This window comes from Lutra lutra, chromosome 13, assembly GCF_902655055.1.
Source record: "Lutra lutra chromosome 13, mLutLut1.2, whole genome shotgun sequence".
Classification (NCBI taxonomy): domain Eukaryota; kingdom Metazoa; phylum Chordata; class Mammalia; order Carnivora; family Mustelidae; genus Lutra; species Lutra lutra.
This window is the reverse complement of record NC_062290.1, coordinates 6182317-6210280: the sequence shown is the minus strand read 5'-3', so window position 1 is coordinate 6210280 and position 27964 is coordinate 6182317. Positions and strand designations below refer to the sequence as shown.

Sequence of the window (27964 nt, the reverse complement as noted above, 5' to 3'; positions counted from 1 at the left end):
GACCTCCAATTTCATCTGCCCTCTCGGGTATTCTGGAAGAAATAAGAAATTGACTTTAAAATGCTGATATTTCTCCCTTGTTTGGCATGCACCCCTGAGGTCAGAAGAGCCGGTCGTTATGGGTGTTAGGCTGCTGAAATTAATACCCCATCAGATTGGTGGTAGAGTTGTTGTTTGTTGTGGAATATGATAGCTGAATTGTTCCTAATGGTTCTGCCAGGCATATGTGTGCCAGCCAGTGCTTTCCAGCTGCTTTGGTTACCTCGACCAATGGTCCCACCCCAGTCCCGACAAGAACCTGTGCGTGAGGCAGGGAGTCACGTACCTTCCACCGCAGCTCCTGGATCACACATGTGCTCTGGAAATGGTGACCTGACCTGAAGCCGGTCCGTTTTCTCTTTTCCCTACAGACTTTGAAGCCAGCTTCATAAGGCTGTTGGACAAAATAACTAATGGTTCTCGGATTGAAATAAACCAAACAGGTAAGCTCTCTTTTTTCCGGTTCCTGAAAGGATCCACATGTACTAAAATATTCCTCTACTTCTCATGCCTTTTGACTATATATATACTCAGGTGCGAAGAACCAGTTTTCTGTCTGTGATACAGTTGTGCTGAGATGTATGTGAAATTTCCAAATGTAAGGGGTGTGCACTTGAAGTCAGAAGGCTGGAAATTCAGATCAACAAATAAGCACCTCCCCTTTTCAGCAACAAAAATATTTTACACCTAAAATTTATGCACAACTTTTCAGAGTCTGTTTATTTATTTTGTTCCAATAAAATTTTATAGCATACTCTGTGAGGTAGTCGTATGTGCTGAATTATTATTATTTCTTTAATTTGTCTTTTAAAATAAATATGCACAGGGCGCCCGGGTGGCTCAGTCAGTTGAGCATCTGGCTTTTGGTTTCTGCTCAGGTCATGATCTTGGGGTTGTGATATCGAACCCTGTGGTCGGGCTCCATGCTCAGCACACAGTCTGCTTGGCATTCTTTCCCTCTACGTCTCCTTCCCCCTGCCTAGCCCCCACATGCACATTGTCTCTCTCTCAAATGAAAAAAAAAATCTTAAAAAAAAAAAGCACAATTATATGTAAAAGATGTGCAAATCCCTTCCCCTGTTCCTCTTCTCGTTCTTTTACCGTTCCCTCTGAGGGACAGCCGCGGTCCTAGCCTGGGATGTGTGCTCTGGTCTCCGTCACAGGCCTTTGCTTGCATGGGCTTCTGGAGCTTCTGGAGCTCAAGCTCTTCCTGGTGCGCCGCAGCCAGCTTCTTCGCTGCCGTGCATGTCACAGAATGTCCCCTGCCAGGCACACGCAGGCCCATCTCATATTCCAGTGGGCCTAGTAGACTATTCTGTTGTATGGAGGCATGATAATTTATTTGACTGCTCCTACTGATAAATGTTTAGGTTGTTTGTAGCTGTTTGTTAGCTCTTAGAAACTCTTTTCTCAACCTTGTGTGGGTAACCATGCAAACACTGTTGGGCTGGTCCATGAACTCTCCCACTTAGCACAGGTAGTCCACAAAGGAAACTGTGCATTTTCTCATCCATTGGCGCTATACAGGCCCTGCATCACATGAGACTTATGCATCCATAGCTGCGTTCGGCCCTACCCTACGGAGAGCAAGTTTTAGGCACGAGACTTCAGGTGCGCTTTGTGACCTCTGATTCCTTGAGTGTTCCTTGACTGACTGACTTTGAAATTGCTGGAGATTTTAAAAAATTTTAAATCAAAAATTTTTTTTCAGCAATTTTTATCAGTGATTCAGAGGGTTCATAATTTTCTTTTAAGATTTTATTTATTTGTTTGACAGAGAGACAACGAGAGAGGGAACATAAGCAGGGGGAGTGAGAGAGGGAGAAGCAGGCTTCCCCTGAGCAGGGAGCCTGGCTCAGGGGTCCATTCCAGGGCCCTGGGATCATGACCTGAGCTGAAGGCAGATGGTTAACGACTGAGCCACCCAGGCGCCTCCCCATAATTTTTATTTTTAAAGATTTTATTTATTTATTTGACAGAGACAGCGAGAGAGGGAACACTAGAAGGGGGAACCTGGAAAGGGAAAAGCAGGCTCTCTGCTGAGCAGGGACCTCCCCCCTCCCAACACCCCACCTTCATGTGAGGCTGGATCCCAGGACCCTGGGACTGTGACCTGAGCCAATGGCAGATGCTTAACGACTGAGCCACCCAGGTGCCCCAATTCAGAGGGTTCATAATTCTTTTGTGGTCATATCTGCAGTTTAAATTGGGAAGTAAGACATTTTACATGATCCTGCTTCTACCTCATTACCGCCTGCCCCACCAGAGTAGAAGCCTTCATTCTGATGATCTGACCAGTTTCTCACTTGGTTAATTTGTAGGCACAGATTTGAAGACTTTTATGATAATACAGTCTTCTTCTTCCTTTTTTAATGAAACTCCAAATTTTAAAATTTTATATAACTCCAAAGAACTGCTTTCCTTGTGAGTGACCAAACCCAGATCTCTTTCCTCTAATGTTAAATTTATTGGTAAATTATGCTAGTAAACAGTGGCAAAAGGTTTTGAGCAGCAACAATCCCTTGTCCACCTGTTTATGAATCCCCCAATAATCGAGAATATTTTACTTTGCTTTTTCCCCTAATACGTACACCCAGTAAGAAACTTTGTGGATGTTACAAGTACGAGAAAGAGTGAATAAGAATAACAGGATTTCCAATAAAGCTATTCAGGCATTTTAAGATCTTTCCACTTGTTGCTATTATAAAATAGCTACTTTTTTCTTTTCTTTTTTTAAAAAATAGCTCCTATTAACAGAATTTAAGTGCTATCAAGTACTTGCCTTCTCTAGGAATCCTGCTGGTGGAGTATGCTTTATGGAAAATCTCATTTCAAGGGTCCGGAAGAAGCCGATTGCTGGTGTGATGGTTTCAGCGTGTCATTTGTAAAGCCCCCACCTGCAGGCAGGGGTGCTGTTGGAAGCCCAGGGCGCCTGCTAGGATCTGTCCTCTGCACCCTGCTGTGACTTTGGCAACTCGGATGCTTAGGGAGGGGTTTAATTTATTACTGTTTATTAAATTACACTCACAGTGTATTATTGTTACAGGGGCTTGACAGTAATGAGTTAGCTTTTGGAGTGAGGTGTGGGCTCTTAGGAATGGCATTTTGAACTTCTTGGATGCCCCTGTCAGACTTTCCCCTTGGGATTTACTGCCTTCGTTGCCTTTGTGACACCTAAGTGTTTTTTTGTTTTTCTGTTTTTTTCTGTTGAATGTGGCTCTTCTTCCGGTGCAAGGAACGACCTTGTATTACCAGCCTGGCCTCCTGTATGGTGGGTCTGTGGAACATGACTGTAATGTCCTTCGCAGCATCGGCTACTACCTGGAGAGTCTTCTTTGCCTGGCTCCGTTTATGAAGCACCCGTTAAGAATCGTTCTTCGAGGAGTAACCAATGACCAGGTTGACCCTTCGGTGAGTAGTGAGTAGTTTTGTCGCTCGCAGCAACCCAGCGTTAGAGAAACAAGTTCCCAGTAAAGCACAGGTTTATTGCTGAGTGTCTTTGTTTTGTTCTTTACCTGGAGATTTAAACACTAATCGCTCTAGGAAACAGATGAGCCAAGACTTGAAATCATCAGATTCAGTGACGACTGCTCACATTCATCAAGGTGCCTTTCGTTGTCACGTCTAAGAGCCGTTAGAGCGGAAGCGTGCAGTCTCGTCACAGTTGACATGAAATAGGCTCTGTTGGCACAAGTGCTCAAGAGTGGAATCTTCTTAAGGTCATGTGTTGGCTGCGGCTGGAAGGCAGCAGACCAGAATTTTAGACAGAAAATAATAATATCTCCTTGGCATTGCTGTAGCATAATCTTGACTTACTCGGGTTTTAATCATAAATTTTAGGGCTTCTTCCAAGAAGAGTTTGCAGATTTAGAAAATGGGCAAGGGCAGGGAAGGTATATGTGAACTTGGATAGTTTGTGGGCAAGCTGCTGCTGCTTCTTTTATTTACTTATCTGAGAGAGAGAGAGAGTGAGAGAGCATAAGCAGTGGGGAGAAACAGATGACGAGGGAGAAGCCAACTCCCTGCTGAGCAAGGAGACTGACGTGGGGCTCCATCCCAGGACCTTGGGATCACAACCTGAGCTGAAGGCAGACGCTTAACTGACTGAGCCACCCAGGCGCCCCAGCAAGCTTCTTATTCAGCGTCCTAACTTTCCTGCTTGTGTGGGGAGGATAGTTTGTTATACACATGGGATCCACAGCTGTCTTAGTGCCCTTCTAGGGTGGGTTTTGTCATATGTGCGTGTGTGTGTGTGTGTGTGTGTGTGTCTGTGTGTGTGAGAGAGAGAGAGAGACAGAAACAGAAACAGAGATGAGAGCAGTTTTGTCCAGTCCTGCCTTGTACTTCTCTTGTGTGGAAGGAAGGATCCCCACCTTTCAATTCTTTGCTGGCCACAGAAGATATCATAAAGCTGAGGGACATGAGGTGAATGTCCCTCATCCTGACCAAGGACACTTGCCTTCATCTCTACTGATACTGGACTGGGACCACTGAGGGCGTGGCTCTGAGGCAGAGTGTGAAGTGTGCAGCTTTCCTAACCAGAAAAGACCAGTTAGGTGGTGCAGTGGGGCCACATCTACTAAGGTACAGCCTGGTTAATGCGTTGCTAGGCACTAAAAGACTCAATTCTCAGTTCTTGGGAATTCAGACACATAAACTCTTTTCTTAGGATCCTGAAGATCTGAAATTCTCAGTCGTAAAGGAATATTGTATAAACTGTTTAGAATTTAAAGATTGATTTATTTACTCTAGAAAAGGAATGGGGGGGAGCAGAGGAAGAAGGAGAGAGAGAATCCCAAGCAGACTCCTTGCTCAGTGCAGAGCCTGACATGGGGGCCCCATCTCACCCCCCCGCAATCATGACCTGAGCTGAAACCAAGAGTTGGGATGCTCAACTGACTGTGCCACCCAGGTGCCTCTCCCCGCCCTTTTTAAAAGATTTATTTATTTAAACTGGTTAGAATTTTAAACTAATTTCAGATGATTGTTTTTTTTCCTGCATATTCTGAAGATTCTAGGAAACTACCTTTCAGTTAAAACTGTGAGAGGAGGCCTCTGTACTTACAGAATGGAGTGGGGGAGGAGGAGGAGCCTTGCATGTTGGGAAAAGCTCTGAAGCATGCAGTAAACTTGGACACTATATGTCTTAGTTTTCTACTCTTTTTTTTTTTCTTTTTCTTATAATTGCTAATAATCTTAAAAGCTGTTTCTACTGGCATTGTTAAAAAAAGTTGTTTTTTTTTTTTTAAAGATTTTATTTATTTATTTGACACAGAGAGGAAGATCACAAGTAGGCAGAGAAGTAGGCAGAGCAGTCCCAGAGAGAGAGGGAGGGAAGCAGGCTCCCTGCTGAGCAGAGAGCCCGATGCAGGGCTTGATCCCAGGACCCTGAGACCATGACCTGAGCCAAAGGGAGAGGCTTAACTCACTGAGCCACCTAGGCGCCCCCAGTTTTTTTTTTTTTAAGATTTTATTTATTTGACAGAGTGCACGCACAAGCAGGGGAAGGGGCAGAGGGAGAAGAAGAAGCAGATTCCCCGCTGAGCATGAGCCCAACACAAGGCTTAATCTCAGGATCCCGGGATCATGACCTGAGACAAAGGTAGACACCTAACCGAATGAGCCCCCAGCACCCCTTGCATGCAGAGTATTTAAAAGAAAATCTATTTTTGTATGTTGCAGAGCTCTCTGCTTTTGCTAGCTACTTTGCTGAAATGACCTTGGTTAGTTCCTGGCTCCAGACCAGGATAAAATAAATACACCTAATCCTGGATGAGAGTAACTTCTAAAGCCCATGACTTCGTCATTTCAAGCTTTCTCTTGAATGTATGGCTCCCCTGATTCATGTCCATTCTGCACATGCAAGGACAAATTCGAAGAGTTCCCTTCTGGAACTCAATCTTGTGAGGTGGACAGTTAGGGAGATGACAGGGTCATCTCCTGTCAGGTACAAGCGAAGTGCTGAGAGCTGGGGAGGGTTTTCTAGGGAAAGGAAGCCAGAGTCAGTCTCAGATTTTAGGAAGATAAGGATGAATTGAGAGGTTTCAACTATATTGAGCATTATGGGCATGGACGTGAAAAGGAGGGGACAGATCTGATGGACATTGTGGAGTGAGACACTTCTTGATTGACAGCTGATCGGAGGTGGGATAGAAGGAAGTAGTTATAAATTACACCAGGATTTCTATTCTTCACTGAAAGGATAGTGTGGAAGGATAGAGATCAGATAGCTTTTGACACAGGGAAGAGGAAAATTGTGGTAGGATGATGGATGATGTGTTTAATTTTGATTCTCTTCCTGGGATATTGGCAGGAAATTGACATGGACATGTTCAGCTGGCAGTTAGAAATTACTGTCTGAAGCCTCAGAGGTAGGTCATAGGATCTTACCTATTGATAGTTAAGTCCCCTGGAGAATGACATTGACCGGTGCTAAGGTTGAACAGTGGTGGCTGTTTGAATTAATCCTACAGGTGTTCTCCCTCCGACTTGGACAGTGTGGTGGTGGTGTGTGTATCCGAATCAGTGGTTCATATTTGAGACCCCAGATTTTATGTTATAGTAAGTTGATGTGGCTGTGCTGAGTGGCCATCAGCGGTACCTGCGTGGTGCTGCCCTCTTTGGATAAATCGTGAGCTCTCTGGATGGATACAGATCTTAGCGGACCTCATGATTCATTACAATTCCCTTTTTGGCCTCTGGGGGCCACATGGTTCCTGAGACTGAAAACAGAGGAAGAAGAGGAAATGAATGTTTAAGGTGTGAGTGGGAGAAGAAGGGCGGAGACAGTGACCGTGGAGATCGGGGTTGAGTTCTAAGAAGTGGGGGATGACTCCAGTCTTGACTGGAGCTCCCTTCGAGCTGGGCGAGGAGATTCATTGGGCAGCGAGAAGTTGTGCTGACCTTTGAGAGAATGGTGTCATTGGACTATAAGGACAGGCATGGGTTGAGGAATGAGTAGCAAATAGAACTGTGGAAACCTGGGAGATTCTTCTAGAAGGTTAGATAGGATGATTCTTTAAGAACTGAGTTTTTGTTTGGAGTTTGTTTGGTTTGGTGTGGTTTTGTTTTCTGAACAAAAGGGGAAGCTTGATTGTGTTTGTGGGCAGAGGTGATGCTGTAGTGGAGAAAGGAACAATTAAAAGGAGTGGGGGTGTTTGTAAGGCTGACTCCAACAGTTGGAGGAGTGAGGGTCAACAGTGGAAGTGATGGGGTGAGCCTTGTGTGAGAAGAGGGACATTTTCCCCTGGGGACAAAAGGAAGGGAAGTGGGGACAAATTCTGAGGAGAAGCCAAGTTCAGGAGGTCTCCTCTGATTCTCAGTAATTCTGCATCAGAGCCGCGGGTCAATAGGCAAGTGAAGATTCCAGTCTTTTTTGTTCCCTTCTGGGAGGGGAAACGAAATTCAGGTCCTTGTGCTGTGTGCTGGGCACTCTTCTGGGTGAATCTGTGTTCGTGTGTGTGCATCCCTATTTATTTAATTCTTACACCAGCCCTGTGAGGTGAATGTTCTTACCATCATTTCAGACAAGGTAGCTGGGAGCGAGTTTCTGCCCTTTTTCTTTTTGGCTTGGATCTGGTCACATTTCTGTCTGTTGACTGATTGATTGGACGGAAGGATAATTAATCCTTTGGATAATTAATCCTTAATAATCCTAATAATCCTAAGGATAATTAATCCTTAATAATTAAGGCCTTTGCTCTCAGGAGCCACCTGGGTTGGACTTCTGCCTGTAATCACAGAGTTACAGCTCCGTTTTTCTTAAGCAGAACTTGCAGACTGTTCCTCTGTCTGCTAAAGTTAGTGTGGAACCAGGGGAGCATGTCCCGTCTAGTCCTTCACTATGCAGAAGGCACCCAAGACCCTGGGGAAGTGGGGGAGTGTCCAGGTGTCACAGTGGGTTTAAGAGGCAGAGAGGGACTGCTTTTCCTAGCCCCACGACCACATTGCCAGTTGTGTGTGTCAAACAGAGAGTGAGTCAGGAGACCAGACCACACCTCGGGTCTGCTTCTGGCTGACCTTCAGAGTCCATTTGACCTCGTCCTTTTGACTCCAAGCACAAGTAGGCTGAACCTGGCAGTGATGCACCATTTTTCTTGCCTGTCTTTCCCCGAGGAGGGCTGGTAGGCGCCTGGTTCCTGGGAGTCGTGCCATCAGAGCAGCCTATATCCGTGCATCCCCCACTTTTCCCAGAGTCTGATTTGGCCTTCTCCCCAGTTCCCTTCATTCTAGTCTACACTGACTTCTCTGTTCTGGCAACCCCAAATGCATATTTTAAGTTTTTAATGTGTGTTTAGCTGCAATATTTAATGAAATTAGCTAATCTTTAGTGAGTTTTCCTCGTAGCTGCTTCTGCCCCACCTGAGTCGTTGTGAACATGTTCCTAGGCTTCATAGTCATTTCTGCCTCTGGTTCGTTTTGTGGTATCAGAATACGTAGTTGGGGCCTGTTCTGTGCTATGGAGCATTCCTGGAATATCATTCTGCTAAATCTTACCTTGTTAGAGTCGGTAGCAGCTTGTAGACAGGCTGAGCCCCTTACCTCAGAGACAAGGAAGTTCAGATGTTTGGGATTTTCTGACCTGAGGCCATACAGCTAACTGGAGGCAGAGCCTGGATCACGACTGGACTGTTCCCTCCGTGCCATGCTCACGCTGCCTGTCCTCGCCGCCAGCGGATAGGGTCAGCCCCTGCAGACCAAGGAGCAGCTCTGTTGCATTGGGAGCAAATAAGGGAGTAATCTTCCTTCCCAAGTTGCTGTTGAGACAATGTTCACTGATTGGTTAGCTGACCTGATTTGAATGTCATCCTACTCCCTCTGCAGATAAGTAAGCAGAGGACCTGAGGCCTCTCAGTAGCCCCAAAGGAGGAGACATAACAGAAACATTTGGCATAGCCTTGCTGTTAACTGTGGGTTATTGTCATCAGAGTCCGGGTCTGTGCTGCTCCTGGAGTTTGTGGCAGCCTGTCCCTGTCTGCCTCCACCCCCTCGTGGGCTCACCACCTCCCCTTTACCTGCCTGCATGGTGGGCACCAGTGGGATCCCAGGTAGCCCCAGCTCAGGTTCATTTGGTTTGCTTTGGCTTGGCATGCCAACAGCTTTAAATGTTAAACAACCATGTCTGAAAAAGAAAAGGCTGATATTTTCTTCTATAGCATTTATACATACAAGAATGAGCAGAAGTTGGGGCCCCTGGATGGTTTAGTCGATTAAGTGTCTGACTCTTGCTTTTGGCTCAGGTCACGATCTCAGGGTCCTGGGATCGAGCTACACGTCGGGCTCTGAGCTCAGCAGGGAGTCTTGTTTGAGGGTTTTCCCTCTTGCCTTGCAGCCCCCCACAACGAATAAATAAATTAAAAAGGAAAAAAGAAAAGAATGAGCAGAGGTCCCAGTTTGTTTTCTAGATGAACTCAGCAGTTTCTTGATGCTTTTTGCATGATGCATATGAGCCTCCTAATGACACACAGCGTAGGTGTATAATGTATAAAGCGGGGGAAGAGGCGCTCGGAGAAGCCCACGGCTTGTAGGATTGTAGTCTTAACTGGGGAGCAGAGCCGGCCCCTGCTGCCGCAAGCCGGCGTGCTTTCTCGTCCCAGGACCGCATCAGCTCCCCAGTCGCTAAACCTCATCCTGCTTCGTGGGCTCTTTATTCTTTCCACCTCTTAAGGTCTATTTTTCATTTTTTTAAAAGATTTTATTTATTTATTTGAGAGAGGGAGAGCACAAGCAGGGGGAGCAACAGATGGAGAGAAAGAAGCCGATTTCTTGGTGAGCAGGGAGCCTGATGTGGGGCGATCCCGATCTGAGCCGAAGGCAGACGCTTAACAACTGAGCCACCCAGGCGCCCCTGAAAGTTTCATTAACCTTTTTTTTTTTTTTTTTTTCTAAAATAATTCTACAGGTTGATGTCCTTAAGGCAACAGCCCTTCCTCTGTTGAAGCAGTTTGGAATTGACGGTGAATCGTTTGAGCTAAAGGTAAGAATGTGTACGTGGTTGGCTGTGCATGCATGTAAAATATTCTCTCACGAGCTCATTGGAAGACACAGTGTGTCCATGTGTGTCACACTGAAGTCACCACTGAGGAGATCCCCAGGAGCCATGAACAGACATTGCGGACTGCCCTGAGAGGGGACTCAAGCTGTGACCATGGTCGCGCCAGTTCCCTTGCGCATACTTTGTGGTGGGCGAAGTCATGCTCGCTACACCCCGGCCCCTGGGCTTCCTTATTCCTCACAGCAGCTCCACAGGGAAGCAGCCAAGCTGGGCTTCTGGCCACACACCCTTTCTGAGCGAGATCATCCAGATGTCATTTGGGTCTCAGGCCTCCCAACCTGGATGCCCCGGAGAATTTTCGGTGTTTTCAAAACCTAGAAGTAATTTAAGCATCTGTTTGTTTGCTGTCGAAAGGAATTACTACATCAGTAAGTTAACTGGCTATCTTAATCTGTTTAGCATCTCTACTTCTTTTTTTTTTTAAGATCTTATTTATTTATTTGACAGAGATCACAAGTAGGCAAAGAGGCAGAGAGAGGGGGGGAAGCAGGCTCCCTGCTGAGCAGAGAGCCTGACTCGGGGCTCGATCCCAGAACTCTGGGATCACGACCTGAGCCAAAGGCAGCGGCTTAACCCACTGAGCCACCCAGGTGCCTCGCATCTCTACTTCTGAAGCTAATGTTTTAAACAAGGGAAATGACTGCATTTTTATTTAATAAAATGAGTTTTGGGGGGCACTTGGGTGGCTCAGAGGGTTGGGCCTCTGCCTTCAGCTCAGGTCATGGTCTCAGGGTCATGGGATCAAGCCCCGCATTGGGCTCTCTGCTCAGTGGGGAGCCTGCTTCTCCTCTCTCTCTCCCTGCCTCTCTGCTTACTTGGGATCTCTCTCTCTGTCAAATAAATAAGTAGGGGCACCTAGGTGGCTCAGTGGGTTAAGCCGTTGCTTTCAGCTCAGGTCATGATCTCAGGGTCCTGGGATCGAGTCCCACATCGGGCTCTCTGCTCCGCAGGGAGCCTGTTTCCTCCTCTCTGTCTCTATGCCTGCCTCCTGTCCACTTGTGATCTCTCTCTGTCAAATAAATAAAATCTTTAAAAAAAAAATAAATAAGTAAAATATTTTTTTAAAAAATAAATAAATAAAATGAGTTTTGGTAGATTAGTTAATTGCATAGGGAGGAGAAGTAGTTCCTGATGGGTAAGAAAGGGGCCAAGCCGCTCACAGTAAGTGCGAGGGAACCAGCGCTGGTGGTGAAGCGACATGCTGGCCAGGGCCTGGGCTGGGCTGGCCCCGTGTCTGCTGCTCTTCCGGCCATGCCGTTTGGGTCCCTGCTTCTCACGCGCCTCTCGGTGCTAACGTGAGGTGCTGATGATCTTGAAGGAGTTGACGTGTTGGCTGTAGAGAGCTCACTGTTCTAAGGAAGAGCTCCTTGGCCTGAACCAGCCGCGCTGGGTGTCAGTGTCCCCAACTCTGCCGCACGCTCACCTCTGCTTTCTCGCCGCCTGTGCAGGTGGTGCGACGGGGAATGCCTCCTGGAGGAGGAGGGGAAGTGCTCTTCTCGTGTCCTGTCAGGAAGGTCCTGAGGCCGGTCCAGCTCACAGACCCGGGGAAGATCAGGCGGATCCGAGGGATTGCGTATCCTTTGCATTTGATTTAGATTTCTTAGTTTTTACGTACCTCATGAAGATAAGAATGACTCATAACAGTTTACTTCTTTCCAGTCATTTACTTTGTAGACAACAGTCTTGGAGAAGTCTTCACAGTGAAATTGTAATTGTTGGCTGAGATACGACGTTTTATTTTTTGTCTCACCATGACTAGACTAATGCATTCCTTGTTTTTGTTTTGTTTTGTTTTTTTGGTGAATGCTGAGGCGGACAGCTCCTGGGTGTGGGCTGCTCTCCTGAGGGCTTTGGTTTAGGGACCACCAATGCACCGCAGTCCCTCCCTGAGAAGAGCTCATTGTCTGATGAGGGAAGCGTGTACAAACGTGTAAGATGGTGTAGACGGACGCATAGGGGGTTGGGGGAGCTGAGATGGGGCTGGCACATTTTGTCTGGAAGATGTAGGAGAGCAGGAATGGTATCTACTCATTACGTGGTTACTCTGCATGCACTGTGATAGTAAAACTATATACTTATTTCCTTTCCAAAAAACTACTTTACTGATAAACGATTTATGTGCAGAAATCTATACATATTCAGTGTGTACCGCTTGATGAGATTGCAGATGAGTGTCTACCTGTGAAACCAGCAGCATAGTAGTACCATAAACATACCTCTTACACACAAAAGTTTCTTTCTGCCCTCTGTGTTTTATCTTTACACTTTTAATTTTTTTGTGATAATAGTACTTGACCTAGATCTACTCTGTTAGCAAATTTCAAAAGAATTTATTGAGATGCCTCTGTGGCTCAGTCAGTTGAGCATCTGGCTTTCTTTTCTTTTTTTTTTTTAAGATTTTTTTTTTTTTTTAATTTTACTGATTTGAGAGAGAGAGCGCGCACAAGCAGAGAGGCAGAGGGAGAAGCAGACTGCCCACTGATGCGGGAGCCTGATGCGGGGTTCGACCTCAGGACCCGGAGATCATGCCCCAAGCTGAAGGCAGGCACTTAGCCATCTGAACCACCCAGGAGCCCCAAGCATCTGACTCTTGATTTTGGCTCAGGTTCTGATCTCAGGGTCGTGCGTTTGAGCCCTGCTTGGGGCTCAGGACTTCATGCTTGGCGTGGAGTCTGCCTGGGATATCTTCTCTCCTGACCCTCTCCCTGCTCACTCACATGCTCTCTCTCTCTCTCAATAAATAAATATGATCATGGGGGACCTGAGTGGCTCAGTGGGTTAAAGCCTCTGCCTTCGGCTCAGGTCATGATCTCAGGGTCCTGGGATCGAGCCCCGCATCTCTCTGCTCAGCAAGGACCCTGCTTCCCCCCACTGCCCTGCCACATCCCCCTCCTGCTTCTCTGCCTACTTGTGATCTGTGTCTGTCAAATAGATAAATAAATAAATAAAATCTTTAAAAAGAAAATCTTTAAACCCCAGTATACTTATCTTAGCAAATTTTTAAGTATATAATACAGGCATTGTGGTACACAGTAGATCTGTGGGACTTAGTCATCTTGCATAAGTGAAACTTTGTACCCCTTGATTGATGTCTCCCTGTTCCCCCTCCCCTCCCTCCAGCCCCTGGCAACCACCATTCTACTCTCTGCTTCTGTGAGTGTGACTATTTTAGATTGCTTATATAAATGGAATTATGTGTATTTGTTCTTCTGTGTTTGGCTTATTTCACTTAGCACATTGTTTTCCTTGTTCACCCATGTCACAGATGATAGCATTTACTTTGTTCTTAAGGGTGAATGATATTCCATTGTATGTAAATATTACATTTTCTTTATTCATCTTTCATTGGACATTTAGCTAGCTCTCATGTCTTGGCTCAAGTGAATAAAGCTGAGATGAATGTAGGAGTGTGTCAGTTTCTGTGACTGTGTACCCAGAAGTGGATCAAATGGTAGCTCTCCTTTTAATTTCTTGAGGAACCTCCCTACTGTTTTCTGTAGTGGCTGTTCCAGTTTGCATTCCCATCATCAGTGTATAAGGATTCCCTTTTCTTCACAGTGTCAGCAATACTTATCTGTTTTTGTTTGTTTGTTTTGATTGCCACTACTCTAACAGGCATGAGGTGATAGCTCATTATGGTTTTGATTTGTATTTCTCTGATGATGAGTGATGTTGAGTACTTTTCCATGTGAATGTTTGAACATCTCTGGGTCTTCTGTGGAGGAATGATCTATCCAGGTCTTTGCCCATTTTTTAATTGGGTGGTTTTATTTTATTTATTTATTTTTTTAAAGATTTTATTTATTCATTTGACAGAGAGAGAGAGATCACAAGTAGGCAGAGAAGCAGGCAGAGAGAGAGGGAGAAGCAGGCTTCCCGCTGAGCAGAGAGCCCAACTCAGGGCTCCATCCCAGGCACCTGAGATCATGACCCAAGCTGAAAATAAAGGCTTCACCCACTGGGCTACCCAGGTGCCCCAATTTTATTTATTTATTTATTTTTAGATTTTATTTATTTACTTGAGAGAGAGAGAGAGAGCATGAGAGAGGAGAGGGTCAGAGGGAGAAGCAGACTCTCTGCTGAGCAGGGAACCTGATGTGGGACTGGATCCCGGGACTCCAGGAACATGACCTGAGCTGAAAGTAGTCGCCCAACCAACTGAGCCACCCAGGCACCCTCCAATTTTATTTTTAAGATTTAATTTTTAAGTAATCACTACACCCAGTGTGGGGCTTGAACTCCCAACCCTGAGATCAAGAGTTGCACACTCCACCCGCTGAGCCAGCCAGGTGCCCCTGGGTTATTCTGTTTTTATTTTCTTTTTGCTTTTGAGTTGTATGAATTTCTTATGTATTTTTTTCTTATGTATTTTTTGATATTAATCAGAGGTATAAATTTCATACATTTTCTCTCATTCTCTGGGTTGCCTTTTCACTTGTTTTGGTATTCCATCCAAGAAAGCATTGCCAGTGCTAAAAAGCTTTTCCTCTGTGTTTTCTTCTTGGGGTTTTACAGGTTTAGGTCTTAAGTTTATCTTTAATCCATTTTGAGTTGATTTTTCTGTGTGTTGTTTGTCTGTTGAACACATATTTGCAAATATATTTCTAGGCTCTCTGTTCCATTGCTTTGCATGTTTTTATGTTGGTACCGTGCTCTTTTGGTTATTGTAGCTCTGTAATATATTTTGAAATCCAGAACTCTGATGCTTCCAGCTTTGTTCTTTTTGCTCATAATTGCTTTAGCTACCTGGAGTCTTTTGTAGTTCCATTTAAGTTTTAGGATTGTTTTTTCTGTATGTTATTTTCTCTATTATTCTATTAAAAAATTAGAGTTTTGATAAGAATTGCATTGAATCTGTAGATCACCTGGGATAGTATGGACGTTTCAAGAATATTAATTCTCTCAGTTCATGAATAGGGGCTGTCTTTCCATTTATGTGTAATTTTTAAAATGTCTTTTTTAAGTGTTTTATACTTTTTTTTTTTAAGACCTTACCTATTCATTTGACAGAGAGAGACCACAAGTAGGCAGAGAAGCAGGCAGAGAGAGAGGGGGAAGCAGGCTCCCCACCGATCAGAGAGCCTGACGCTGGGCTCGATCCCAGGACCCCGGGACCACGACCCAAGCCGAAGGCAGAGGCCCCAACCCACTGAGCCACTCAGTCGCCCCAAGTGTTTTATACTTTTTTTTTTTTTTTAAGATTTTATTTATTTATTTGACAGAGAGAGAGATCACAAATAGGCAGAGAGGCAGGCAGAGAGAGGGAGGGAAGCACGCTCCCTGCTGAGCAGAGAGCCCGATGCGGGGCTCAATCCCAGGACCCTGAGATCATGACCTGAGCTGAAGGCAGAGGCTTAACCCACTGAGCCGCTCAGGTGCCCCTGTACTTTTTAGTATATAAGTCTTTCACCTTCTTGGTTAAGTTTATTCCTAAGTATTTAAATTTTGGGGGATGCTCTTGTAAATAGGATTATTTACTTGATTCTTATTCAGATAGCTTATTGTTGGTGTACAGAAGTGCAAGTTGATTTTGTAGTCTGCAACTTTTAAAAATTCATTTATTCCAGTAGTTTTTTTTTGGGGGGGGGGTGGGTAGGTTTATCTTTGGGGTTTCTAACATATAAGATCATGTCATCTGCAGATAGATGATTTTACTTCTTCCTTTCCAATTTGGATTCCTTTCATTTCTTTTTCTCGGTTCATTGCTCTGGCTAGGATTTACGGTACCAGGTAATAGTACTGTACGTGTATATACAGTACCATGACTAGCAGTGGCAAGAGTGGTCATCCGTGCTTTGTTCCAAATTGTGGAGGAAAAGCTTTGAGTTTTCCACCGTTGAAGATGTTAGCTGTGGGCTTTTCATGTATGGTCCTCATTGTGTTGAGGTAAGTTTCTTCTATAATTAATTTGTTGAGAATCTTTAATTATGAAAGTGTTGAATTTTGTCAGATGCTCTTTCTTCATCTCTTGAGACAATCATGTGATTTATGGCCTTCATTAGTATGTTAATATGGTGTATCACATTAATTGATTTGCATATAACCATTCTTGCATCCCAGGGATAAATGCCACTTGGTTATGTCATATGATCCTTTTAATGTATCATTGAATTTAGTTTGCTAAAATTTGTTGATAATTTTTGCATCCATGTTCATCAGGGATATTGGCCTATAGTCTTCTTTTCTCGTAGTGTCTTTCAGGTCTGGCTTTGGTATCAGGGTGATGTTGGCTTCATAAAATGAATTTGGAAGTGTTCCCTCTTCAGTGTTTTTGGAAGTTTGAGGATCGGTAGTAATCATTCTTTACATGTTTGGTAGAATTCACCAGTGAATTGATTAATCTGGTGAAGTCATCTGGTCTTGGGCCTTTTTTTTGGGTGAGGTTTTTTGGTTACTGATTCAGTTTCCTTACTTGTTACTGTTCTGTTCAAGCTCTAGTCCTGATGCAGACTTGGTAGAATTCATCCATTTCTTCTAGGTTGTCCACTTTGTTGGCATGTAATTGTTCATAATTTTTAAAAAAATTTCTGTGGCTTTAGTTGTAATGTCTTGTCTTTCATTTCTGATTTTATTTGAGTCTTTTCTCTTTTTTCTTTGTCTAGGTAAGGGTTTGCAAATTTTTTTTTATCTTTTCAAAAAACTGACTCATAGTTTTGTTGATTTTTTCCTGTTGGTTTTCACTTTGCTGTTTCATTTATGTTTTCTCTATTATTTCTTTCCTTCTGCTAACTTTGAATTTTAGGTTATTCTTTTTCTGATTCCTTGAAGTGTAAAGTTAGACTGTTTATTTGAGATCTTTTCTTCTTCCATAGAAAGAATGTAGGTGCTTATCACTATAAAATTCCTTCTTAGTACTTCTTTTCTTTGTCCCATAAGTTTTGGTGTGTTGTGTTTTCATTTTTGTTGTCTCTAGGTATTTTCCATTTCCCTTTTGATTTCTTCTTTGGCCCCATGTTTGTTTTTTGTTTTGTTTTTTATTTTTATTTTTATTTTTTTTTAATATTTTATTTATTTATTTGACAGAGAGAGAGAGAGAGAGATCACAAGCAGGCAGAGAGGCAGGCAGAGAGAGATGGGGGAAGCAGGCTCCCTGCTGAGCAGAGAGCCCCATGCGGGGCTCGATCCCAGGAACCTGAGATCATGACCTGAGCCGAAGGCAGAGGCTCAACCCACTGAGCCACCCAGGCGCCCCTGTTTTGTTTTTTAAAGATTTTATTTATTTATTTGAGAGAGAGACAGTGAGAGAGAGCATGAGCTAGGAGAAGGTCAAAGAGAGAAGCCGACTCCCCGTGGAGCTGGGAGCCCGATGCGGGACTTGATCCCGGGACTACAGGATCATGACCTGAGCCGAAGGCAGTCGTCCAACCAACTGAGCCACCCAGGTGTCCCTGGCCCCATGTTTTTTTAAGAATACATTCATTTTCATCTGATTGTGAATTTTCCCATTTTCTTGCTGTTATTGATACTTAGTTTCATTCCATTGTGGTTGGAAAGAGTACCTGAGGTGATTTCAGCTTTCTTAAACTTGTTACGACCTGTTTTGTGACCTACTGTGTGATCCCAAAGAATGTACATGTGCACATGAGAAGAATGTGGACGCTGCTACTGTTGGGTGGAGTGTCCTGTGGAAGTCTCTTAGTTCCTCTGGGTTTATGATGGTGTTCAAGTCACCTGTTGCCTTACTGATTTTCTTCCTGGGTGTTCTATCCATTATTGAAAGTGGGGCAAGGGGGCACCTGGGTGGCTCACTTGGTTAAGTGACTGCCTTCGGCTCAGGTCATGATCCTGGAGTCCCGGGATCGAGTCCTACTTGCGGGGGGAGGGCCTCTGCTCAGCAGGGAGCCTGCTTCTCCCTCTGACCCTCCCCCCTGTCATGTCCTCTCCCTCTCATTCTCTCTCTCTCAAATAAATAAATAAAATCTTAAAAAAAAAAAGAAGGGCGCCTGGATGGTTCAGTGGGTTAAGCCTCTGCCTTCAGCTCAGGTCATGATCTCAGGATCCTAGGATCAAGCCCCACATCAGGCACTTGGCTCTGCGGGGAGCCTGCTTCCCCCTCCCCCTCTGCCTACCTCTCTGCCTACTTGTGATCTTTCTTTCTGTGTCAAATTAAAAAAAAAAAACAAAAAACAGTGGGGCAGGAAGTCTCCTATTACTGTTGTGTTGCTGTCTTTCCATTCAGATCTGCTGTTGTTTGCTTTATATATCGAGGTGATCTGATGTTGAGTGCGTATATGTTTATAGTTGTATCTTTCTGTTGAATTGACCCTTTTATCATTGTGATTAACTTCTTTATCTCCTGTGACTCTAAAGACCTTTTGGACTTTGTCTGTTTTGTGTGATGGAATTATAGGCAGTTCTACTCTCTTTTGGTTCCCATTTGCATGGAACATACTCACTTTCAGCTTCTATATGTCCTTATATCTAAAGTGAGTCTTTTATAGACAGCATATAGTTGGATCTTGTTTTACCCATTCAGCCACTTTAGTTTCTTTTGATTGTGGAGTTTAATCCATTTACATTTTATATACTTTTATTTTTAAGCCTCCAGGTGACTCTGAGTTTACCTGCATTCCGTTCTGCAGTTGGGAAAAACCGAGGCTTCACAGGCTGAAGGAATTTGCATCCACATCACACTGTTCATAATGGCAGGACTGGGATGAGTTTTTGATCCCAGTTTTTGAACCTCTGCTTTTTCTCAGAGGAGGGATGGGCGTTTGGATTGAGCCTAGAGGAGTAGAGGCCTGTGAAGTGGAGCATGGAAGGTGCTTCAGGCAGGAGTGTGGGCCTGTGCAGACGCAGGGGTGCACACTGGTGCTGGGAGTGGCAGGCCGTGGGTGTGGCCTGAGTGCAGGTCTGTCAGTGGTGCTCGGCAGTGGAAGATGGGATGTGACAGATAAGGCTGGAGCCAGTGACGCCTGAAGGCCATGCTGACCAGTTGGCCTTTATTCCGAAGTCTGTAATTTTCTTGAGAGAGAATTTCCACGTGAAGAGGATAACTTCAGTGGGGCTGAAGGAACTTTTGGCTCCTTTTGACTCATTGTGGAAACTCTGGAAGGTACAAATTAAAAAAAAAAAATTACCACCTAACGATGATCACTTAGAGTGAAAGATATCAGGGAGTCATTTTGCCTTGAAGAGGATGGCGAGGGTCGTGCCTGGAGCACAGGTGAGAGCTGCTGGTTTACAGAGGTCCTAGGGGCAGCATGTGTGGAAAGCCGTCCCCACCTGGCTCTGTGACAGAGGGATAGGGTGTCCCCGGCACCTTGATAGAGATGTAGGTTCTGATAGTAGCTGCATGTTTGGGGCAGTGTAAGGCGGGGTGGGGACATTGGTGATAAGTTCCGTTTTATTCCTGCTGGGTTTGAGGGCCCTTCACAATGGTTGTAGGGAAATGGGTCTAGAAAGGAAATTAGAAATGAACATCTGTAATTTGGGGGCAAGGTGAGAGCCAGAAGTGGGTGATTTCAAGTTGGCGACCGAACAGAATGCGGAGAGAGGCAGGTGGATCCCTGAGACACCGCTAAGACTTGAAAGCAAAAGCAAAATGCTCCCAGGAAGTGGGACCAGGGATAGTCAGGTCGCTGAGAAGAGAGTAAAGAAAACTTGGCTACTGAGAAGCCCTGGCAGCCCCAGTCAGTAGCCGGAGAGGCCCGAGGAGTCAGTCAGGGCGGAGGACGCTCCGGACAGCACGCGGCTGGGAGGAGTTCCTTTCAGAGAGGAGGAATTAGCCCCGACATCCATTTCCAGGGAAATGGTGCACCGTGGGGGCTGCTCTGTCAAGAATCTTGACAGGAAAGAGAAGCAGGAGGAAGGATGAGGTGGGAACCTGCCACAGGGAGAGAGTTGAGAAGATCTTCTCCCTTCTTTTTTATTTTACAGTTTTTTTTTTCTTTTTTAAAGATTTTTATTTATTTATTTTTGAGAGAGAGAGAGACAGAGTGAGAGCATGAGAAGGGAGGTCAGAGGGAGAAGCAGACTTCCCAATGGAGCTGGGAGCCTTATGTGGGACTTGATCCCAGGACTCTGGGACCATGACCTGGCTGTCCAGGGGCATATCTCAGGGCCATGCCCAGTAAAAATGAGGAGAGAGTGGGCGGCTGGGAGCCCCGAGATTGATGTATGTAGTTAAACCGACTTTCTAAAGTGATGTTCTCCATAGAGAAACGGAAATGCAAGTAGGTAGGGTTTTTTTTTTTTTCTTCTTAACCAAATATGCCTTTTCTGCATGACTCCTGGCACTTGCTGACTCAGCCTCCTCCCGGCTAGCAGGCACACTGTATTTTATCATATCAAGAGGCCAGAATGAAACCTGCTGGTGGCCGTTGAGTTGCTTTCCGTTTTCCTCTGTTGCTGAGAATGCTGTAGTCGACGGCTTTGCACATGAAATCCTACGCACGCTCTGGACAGTTCCAGTTTGTTTTTACTCATTTGAGATTTGTTTCCTTAAATGCTCTATCGTGACGGCGAACTCTGCTTGGATTCCATTCTCTGTAGTCTGGAAATGTGATTTCCAGAGTGTGCTTTTGTTTTGACACAGTCTTGTGGTAACTATGTGGGTTCCACAGAGATTGTCCCGCTGTGGTCCCACGGTACACGTAGTACTGGGTGTGCAAATGGCTCATGGGTCAGCCTTTGATGAGGACTCTGAGAAACGGGGAAGCCTTGGGGGTAGTACGGGGGAGAACATGAAAACTGGAAGAGCCCTGAGCCCTGGAGTGTAACTTTCTTCCTCCCTGGCTTCTCCCTCTGGTGTTCTTCCAGCCTTCTCTGTAGAGACTGGGTGCCAGGAAGACACTGGAGAGCCCCTTGCTTGGGGCTGGGGCTCGGACACCTGAATCTTCCCGACACATCGGACCTGTGGAGTCTTCCTCCCAACTCCGCAGGAAAGTAGACACAAGTGGCCATGCTCAGATTCTTGTCTGCAAATGAGACATTCCAGCCACTGGTCTCCAGAGCTGCCCCTCCACAAACACCTCAGTGGAATGCTGGTTGGAATTGAGATCACCTTCTTCGCCAGTTTTGGAGCCTGGGGAAAAAAGAGCTGCCTTTGGAAAAAAAAGCTTTTGTTGGTTTTGTGGGTTTCTTTTTTTACTTGCAAGTCTGGTTGACTGTTGGTCTGAGCTTGGAGGTTGCATCCCCCATAGGAGGGCTTGGGTGGGGAGAACTGGCCCTGTTCTTGTGGATGGTTGTGGCTTTAACTGAGTTACCCCGCAGAGAGCATCTTTTTTCTCTTGTACTGGCTTTCCAGGGCCTGGGAGGGATCCAGTGTTGGCTCCTGCCAGCAGCAGTGACTGGACAGTGTGGTTACATTTTATTTAATGCCACCCACTCTCATTCTCCCCCTGCCTGAGGAGGGGTGGTGGGGAGAAGGGAACATGCACTTTTCAGTTTGTGGCACTATCCCTGAAGCTCATGATCTAGGACATAAGTGTCAATTGAAGAAGCTGGGGTAGAGGCAGAAGATGGAAGTGAGTTGGAATTTGTAGGGCAAACTGGTTTCCTTTCTCTGACTGTAGGGCAGGTACTTAGACAGTCAGCCTCTTTGTCTCTTTACACACACACACACACACACACACACACACACACTCTTTTGCTCACTTGCGTGTGCTTTCTCTGACCTGGACCACTACGGAGGGATAAGAGTAGGAGTTCTATATGGTTTATAGCTGTGAAATTGTCTCTCTTGGATATGAGTTCTCAATATGGTATTCATATGAGGGCTTCGGGAGATTCACAGTCCCCTGAAATGGTCTGCAAAATGACGTGTGTGTGTTTCTTGAGGGAGTGTTCATAGCTTTCATCAGGTTCCCAGAGGGATCTCTGATTTCTGAAAGAATAGGAACCTCTGCTTTGGAACTTGAATCTTGGACTAACTGCAAGAAAAGCAGTAGGGGGCGTTCATTGGGCTCCTATCCCACAGCAGGCACCACTAAGCCCTTTACTGCATTACTTCATTTGAGCCTCCAAACCTTGGGAGGAGAATGTTATGACAGTCCTTCTCTTACTGATGAGGAGATGGACACACACCAGACCCAGAATGATGCAATTTGTTGGAGCTGGCCCTTGAGCACAGATGGTCTGATTGTAAAAGTTTTAGCCATTCCTCAGGAGGGCCTCCACACCGATTCAGGCGGTTCCACAGTGACTCTGGCATGTAGCCACCTTGTCTGTCTCCACTGCTAGCATTCTGGTGTAGGGCTCCACTGGCCCTGAGTTGGTACAGTTACCCACCTGGTTTCCACATGTCTGTGGGGGTTGGAGGGAGGAGGTTGTCTTTGTGAAGTCAGATCTGTTTAATTTTGTATCTCACTTCTGTGACCTGGGTGTCCTCAGTGTAAGCCCTGGAAGTAGGAATCCATGGCCCTGGCCCACAGGGTCACTCTGAGCATAAAATCAGTTGCTAATGTACCTGAAAGAATTTTGGGAGCCGTGGTTGCTATGGGATTATATGTCAGATTAGTGACATCTGTGCTCTCCTCAGGACAGTGGGCAGCATCAGGCTCAGAAGGACAGCACCCACCTGGTCCAAAGGGTATGAGACCCAGGACTGTTTGTCTAAGCTGCATGGTCAGAAGTACATTCTGGACAGAGAGGCGGTGATGTAACAGGGCCTTGTGTGTGTACTGAAAAATCCCCCTTTGCTCTTTCCTCATTTCAGGTTTGTTCTTTGAGTCAAGTCAAATATTTATTGAGTATTGCTGAGAATAAAAATAGGGTATGAGAGTCATCAGAGAGTTCTGCTCCATATGGAAGCAGAGCCCCTCTTCTTACGGAATGCGTGGTCTTGTTGGTGGGCAAGGACAACGTGTATAGATGAAGGGAGACGTACGGTAAGGTCAGGTAGAGACCACAGTCTGGTGCTGGCTGGAGGGTGTTGGGAAGAATGAAGGAAAGATGAAGGAAGGCAGTTCGGGTTGAAGAATTTGGACAGTCTGGGTGAGTGGCAGGGGTGACAGTGCCCGGGCGGGGGTGAATGCTGACCAGACTGACCGTGGGGTCTGGGGTTCTGGACTAATGGAATGGCAGATTCTCACAAGCATGAGGAAAAAAACCCACCAGCCTTTTCATATGAGTTGTTTATATCATCCTCTTTTTCTTTCTGGGGGTGCCCCCCTGGTGTAAAAGTGCTAATTATCAATATTTTGATTATAAGGGAGCAGTTGTCAGGAGCCTATATTATCCACAAATGGAGTAATTGACACTTAAATAATTGAAAATAAGCTCTGTGAGTTGCAACAAACCTATTTAGATCTTTATAAATCAGCTACTGTACTCTCTTTCACTAATCTTTTTCTGCTTTTCCTGTCAACAGTCTAGGGGTGGATTGGGATTGGCCCAGGTAAGCCCCAGTGTGATGTCTGTTCCGGTCTTAGGTCCTCAAGGGAAAGATCCATTGTTTCCAGCAGTGAGGAGGGTCGGAGAACTTCAAAGGGACCCTGGTTCATGCCAGACAGGCAGGCCCATGTCTCCTCTTGTTCCGAAATTGAGTTGAAGCATTTCTAGGAGAAGGGAGGGGCCTTGATTGGGTAGGAGCTCCAGAGCAGGGTTTGGAACTCTTATTTTATACTTTACGACTCTCTACATCTGTGTGTTTTTTGTTGTGGTTGTTTATAACAATAATATAAAAAAACTGTATCATAATACAATAATAAAAATAATGACCTGAAAATTGAGTTAAGGTATTACAAAGTTAAACAATTAAACACAGTTGGAAAATAGAATGGCATTAGAATGGCATTTTATTACAGTTCCACAAATAGCCGCCAGCACCAGAAGGGACCTTTCTCTGGCGTCCGAGCAGAACAGCCCCCTTAACTGCGGACCACAGGTACTCCGTGCGCGTGTCACCGCAGATGGCCAACCGGGTCGTGGATTCGGCAAGGAGCATCCTCAACAAGTTTATCCCCGATATCTATATTTACACAGACCACATGAAAGGAGTCAACTCTGGGAAGTAAGTGTCTGTGCGTTTCTAGAGCTTATTTCTGCAGCTGACCAAGCCTTTTCACACTCCTGTCCTGACTGCAGTGAAAGCTGCCAGCTCTGTGTCGGCAGCCGGAGGAAGAGTGATTTCAGAGTTAATGTCCTCCCGACTTATTACCGTAGTCACCAGTGAGCGTCTCTTGAGCTCCTCTCACGTGGAAAGCATCCCAGTGCCCGGTGCTGGAGATCCGGGGTCCAGACCTTGGCCTGGGGGCGTTCAAACCCAGCTATTAATAAACGGTGCTTCCAGCTTTAAATTCCATTTGTTTCCACAAAAAATTAAAGCAAACAAGTTCTTCCACCCTGAGTTAATAACAGTTTAGGGGAAAATCTCCTTTGTTGGTCTGTGCCAGCCAGCTTCTCTCTCTATCATGGGAACAGCACCCCTAGAGCCAAAGAAAGTTGTTATTGCACATTTGACTTGGGATTAGTTAAAGCCTTTGTGGAAAACCTCACTTTAGAAAATAAAAAGTTAATGATGATCTGTGTAATGAAAATACTTGCTTTAGGCTTCGCTTGTATATTTAGCAACCAGTAAGTTGGGGAAGCAATTAAAAACTAATTTTTTTATTATGAAGATGTTAAATGTACAGAAAGTTGAAAGGCTAGCACAGAGAACACCTATGTGTTCCTACTACTTGTAGTCAACAGTGACTATTTTGCCAAATTTACTTGTGTGGGTTTTCTGTGTTTGTTTTTGTTTTTGCTGAATCATTTCCGTGCGAATGACAGTATCATTGCACTTACAGTCTGAAGCTTGCAGGTTGTGTCTTCTAAAAATGAGAACGTCAGAGATTGACTGGTGTGGGCTCAGAAATCAGTTCTTTGCTAGGTAGTAGCACAGCCCATCCTTTCTCACAGCCCTTCTGTCTGTGCTTTCCTTCGACTTCAGCCAAAGAAGGAGAGGGCACAGGAGGGCTGAGCGTGTTAAAGCATTTCTGACCTTGACGAGGTCCATGGGGACACATGAAAGTGATTTCAGCAGCGTGGTGGTGGCTCGTAGTTCAGAGCAGTAGGGGTGTCAGAGGGCACAATTGGGAAAGGACGTGTGTGCCGAGCTGGCCCTCCCTCTGGGTTTGGAAAGGTCGCTGATGGTCCCAAACCTTTGGCGCACTGCTCAGATCTCACCAGCGCTTTCCTTGCGCATGTGGTGGGAGCCGTAATGCTGGCGTTGTTAGGGGACTGCTCTCACGCAGCAGCTGGCACACGGTAGGTGCCACCGAGATGCTAATGCCGCTCCTCACGCTTCCCTTTCTCTCCCCTCTCCTCTGGGGAGAGGCGATGACAGAGCCATGGTGGGTGTAGGCAGTCACAGCGGCAACTGAGTGGCCTGGTCTCCATCAGGCCTTCTCTGTCTCGCCTCTGGCTCTGTGGGGGTGTCCAGGCATGAAGCAGAGCTGGCCTGAAGGCCATGCTGCCCCCTCTGTGCTGCAGCTTTTCACAAGGCCATCGAGTCCGGTGACCCCGGTGTGTAGTCCACCCCCGTCCTTGCTGGGGTGAGTAGCAGCCTCATATGTAGATCAGGACATGGGCGTGATGGAGAGTTGTGGGTCATCAGCTCCAAGCCCCACTTAAAAAAAATGGCACGTGAAGGCAGTGTGTGATCATAGACTTGTGTTTTCTCAACTGCAAGTTACAGAGGACAAATGGTGCTCGCTCTTCTCTGTTCGGAAATGATGAAGTCACAGTGGGCATTTTCCTCTTCTCACTCAGTGGGGGATCCATGTAATGAGGTGTCGTGAACTCTTAGACTGAGAGTGTGTGTGTGGCTACAGCCTAGAATGTTGGGGAGCAGCAGTTCTGGGTGGTCTCTGTCCACTCTGACCCATACACACAGCTGCCTGTTGTCCCATTTTGATTCTCACAGTCAAGACTTCCAAAAAAATTTAGTCCTTTATCAATTGGGAAGTTTTTGTTTTTGTTTTTAAAGATTTTATTTATCTATTTGACAAAGATAGTGAGAGGGGGAACATAAGCAGGGGGAGGGACAGAGGGAGAGGAAGAAGTAGGCTCTCTGCTGAACAGGGAACCCGACGAGGGGCTCGATCCCAGGACCCTGGGATCATGACCTGAGCCAAAGGCAGATGCTTAATGACTAAGCAACCCAGGTGCCCACCAATTGGGAATGTTTAGGGGCTGTCACTTGCAAACTGCGAAGTCAGATCTTCAGTGAGGTCACCTGGTGACCAGCTGCTTTGTCATCATAACTTGAAACAGGCTGGATAACACACATACCCCAGGCTGGAGGGAGAAAATTGGTGTAAAGCACATAGGGCTTCGTGTGTTCTTGTACTGTGTGTTCTCGTATTCTTTGTTTTTTTCCTAAAACAAATACAATGTTACATGGAAGAGTCTTGATTAAATACAACATTTATTGTAATAACAGCTACACGCACCTCAAAAATTTCACATGGATGGAAAAATCAGAAGTTCTTGGGAGCTGTAAGTGAGCTGGTGAAAGCAGTGATGGCAGCCTATCTCCTGGTCCGGCCTCCCTTTGTTTTCCATTCTCCATGTTTGCGTGGCACCACCTGGACCGCTGAGCTGAATGCCCGCCTTCCCCCTGGTCAGCTGACTCAGAGGCAACTGGAGATTGTCCCCTGGTGTGGTGGCCAGGCGGCAGGGCGTTAGGTGGGAAAGCATGACTCGGAGCACCCCAGAACCTTTATTCTCACTCACTCCCTTCTCTTGGCGGTGTCTGTAACCCTTGGTTGCATAAACAACTTTTTTTTTTTTTTTTTTTTTTAAGAAATTAAGGACTGACTAATGTAGCTCATACAGTACATTTTGAAACATTATGGATTTTGTACATAGTTTTTCTGAAACCGGTATTTTGGCTAGTTTTGTCCTGGACATGTAGTGCTTTAGGAACATGGGTGTTGAATTGTGTTAAAGGGGGCACGTGTGTGTAGTGATTGCATATGGAGTTTACTGCTCGGAAGTACATATTTTTTTAAAAGGCACTGGGCAAACTAGATGTCTGAGATGTCAAACTTGGAAATGTTACAGAGAGGAGATTTTTATTGTCGCGAACTGATTTTATTTTGTGCCAGTCAGATTGTCACTCAGCTCTATGAGAGCAGGAACTCCCATGTTAATCGTGGTGGTCCTGGTCCTGGGCCATGGAAACTTTTTCCCCCAAATGTTTGTTGGATGCATGAGTGAATGAGTAGGCTGTGATCGTGGACAAGAAGGGTGTTAGCTTCTGTCTGTTGGTGGTAGGAACACAGCAGGAGAGGACGTAGTGCCAGCTCACTGGTTAGAGGAATGAATTCTGAATGAAAGACATTCTTCAGACAAAAGTCTATAGGCCCGTTCTGGCTTGTGTGGTAACTTTCATGCCGGGGGAACAGCCTGGTATTTCGGAAGAAGAGCTGTCATTGGTGGCCTCCAGCCGCTCATGCCTTCTGGACTGGTTGATGGCTGAGTACTGTGGTGGAGTACTGGAAACTCTGGAGACCTGTGTTTGAAATGCATCCCAGTCACTTTCTAGCTGTGTGGGCATTGTGCTGGTTGCTTAATTTCTCATTTGTAAAATGAGGGTGGTAATATTTACTCTGCAGAGTTGTGGTGTCAAAGCCCCTAGCTCAGAAACTGGCGATAAGTAGGTGCTCAGTATCTGGTAACCCTTGTTAATGTTACTTTATATGTTGATCATTCCAAACTCGCACAGTAGGACCTTTCACAGAGTAGGAGTTGGGGGAAGGAAGGCAGGGCTGAGGGGAAGAGCCGTGCAGACTTGTTCAGTCTTTGGTTCTGCCCTGATGCTCTCACTCAGTCATTTCTATTTTCAAGTATAAGCTAGTAGGAACTCTAGGAAGGCTTGGTGTGGCCAAACAGAATGCCATCAAAAAGATACTTGTCTTCTCTTCCTTTTGCTGGTGAATG

General features: G+C 45.6%; 1 protein-coding gene across 3 annotated transcripts in view; it reads left to right on the top strand.

The window, feature by feature from the left end:
• RCL1 (RNA terminal phosphate cyclase like 1) overlaps positions 1–27964 on the top strand; it is a 66235-nt gene that overhangs the window by 21943 nt on the left and 16328 nt on the right. For all 3 annotated transcript variants that reach the window (XM_047700915.1, XM_047700917.1, XM_047700916.1), the window contains exons 2-6: positions 411–482; positions 3275–3450; positions 9941–10015; positions 11542–11666; positions 23922–24047. In XM_047700915.1, the coding sequence (XP_047556871.1) occupies positions 411–482; positions 3275–3450; positions 9941–10015; positions 11542–11666; positions 23922–24047 (574 nt within the window). The remainder of the gene's footprint in view (positions 1–410; positions 483–3274; positions 3451–9940; positions 10016–11541; positions 11667–23921; positions 24048–27964) is intronic.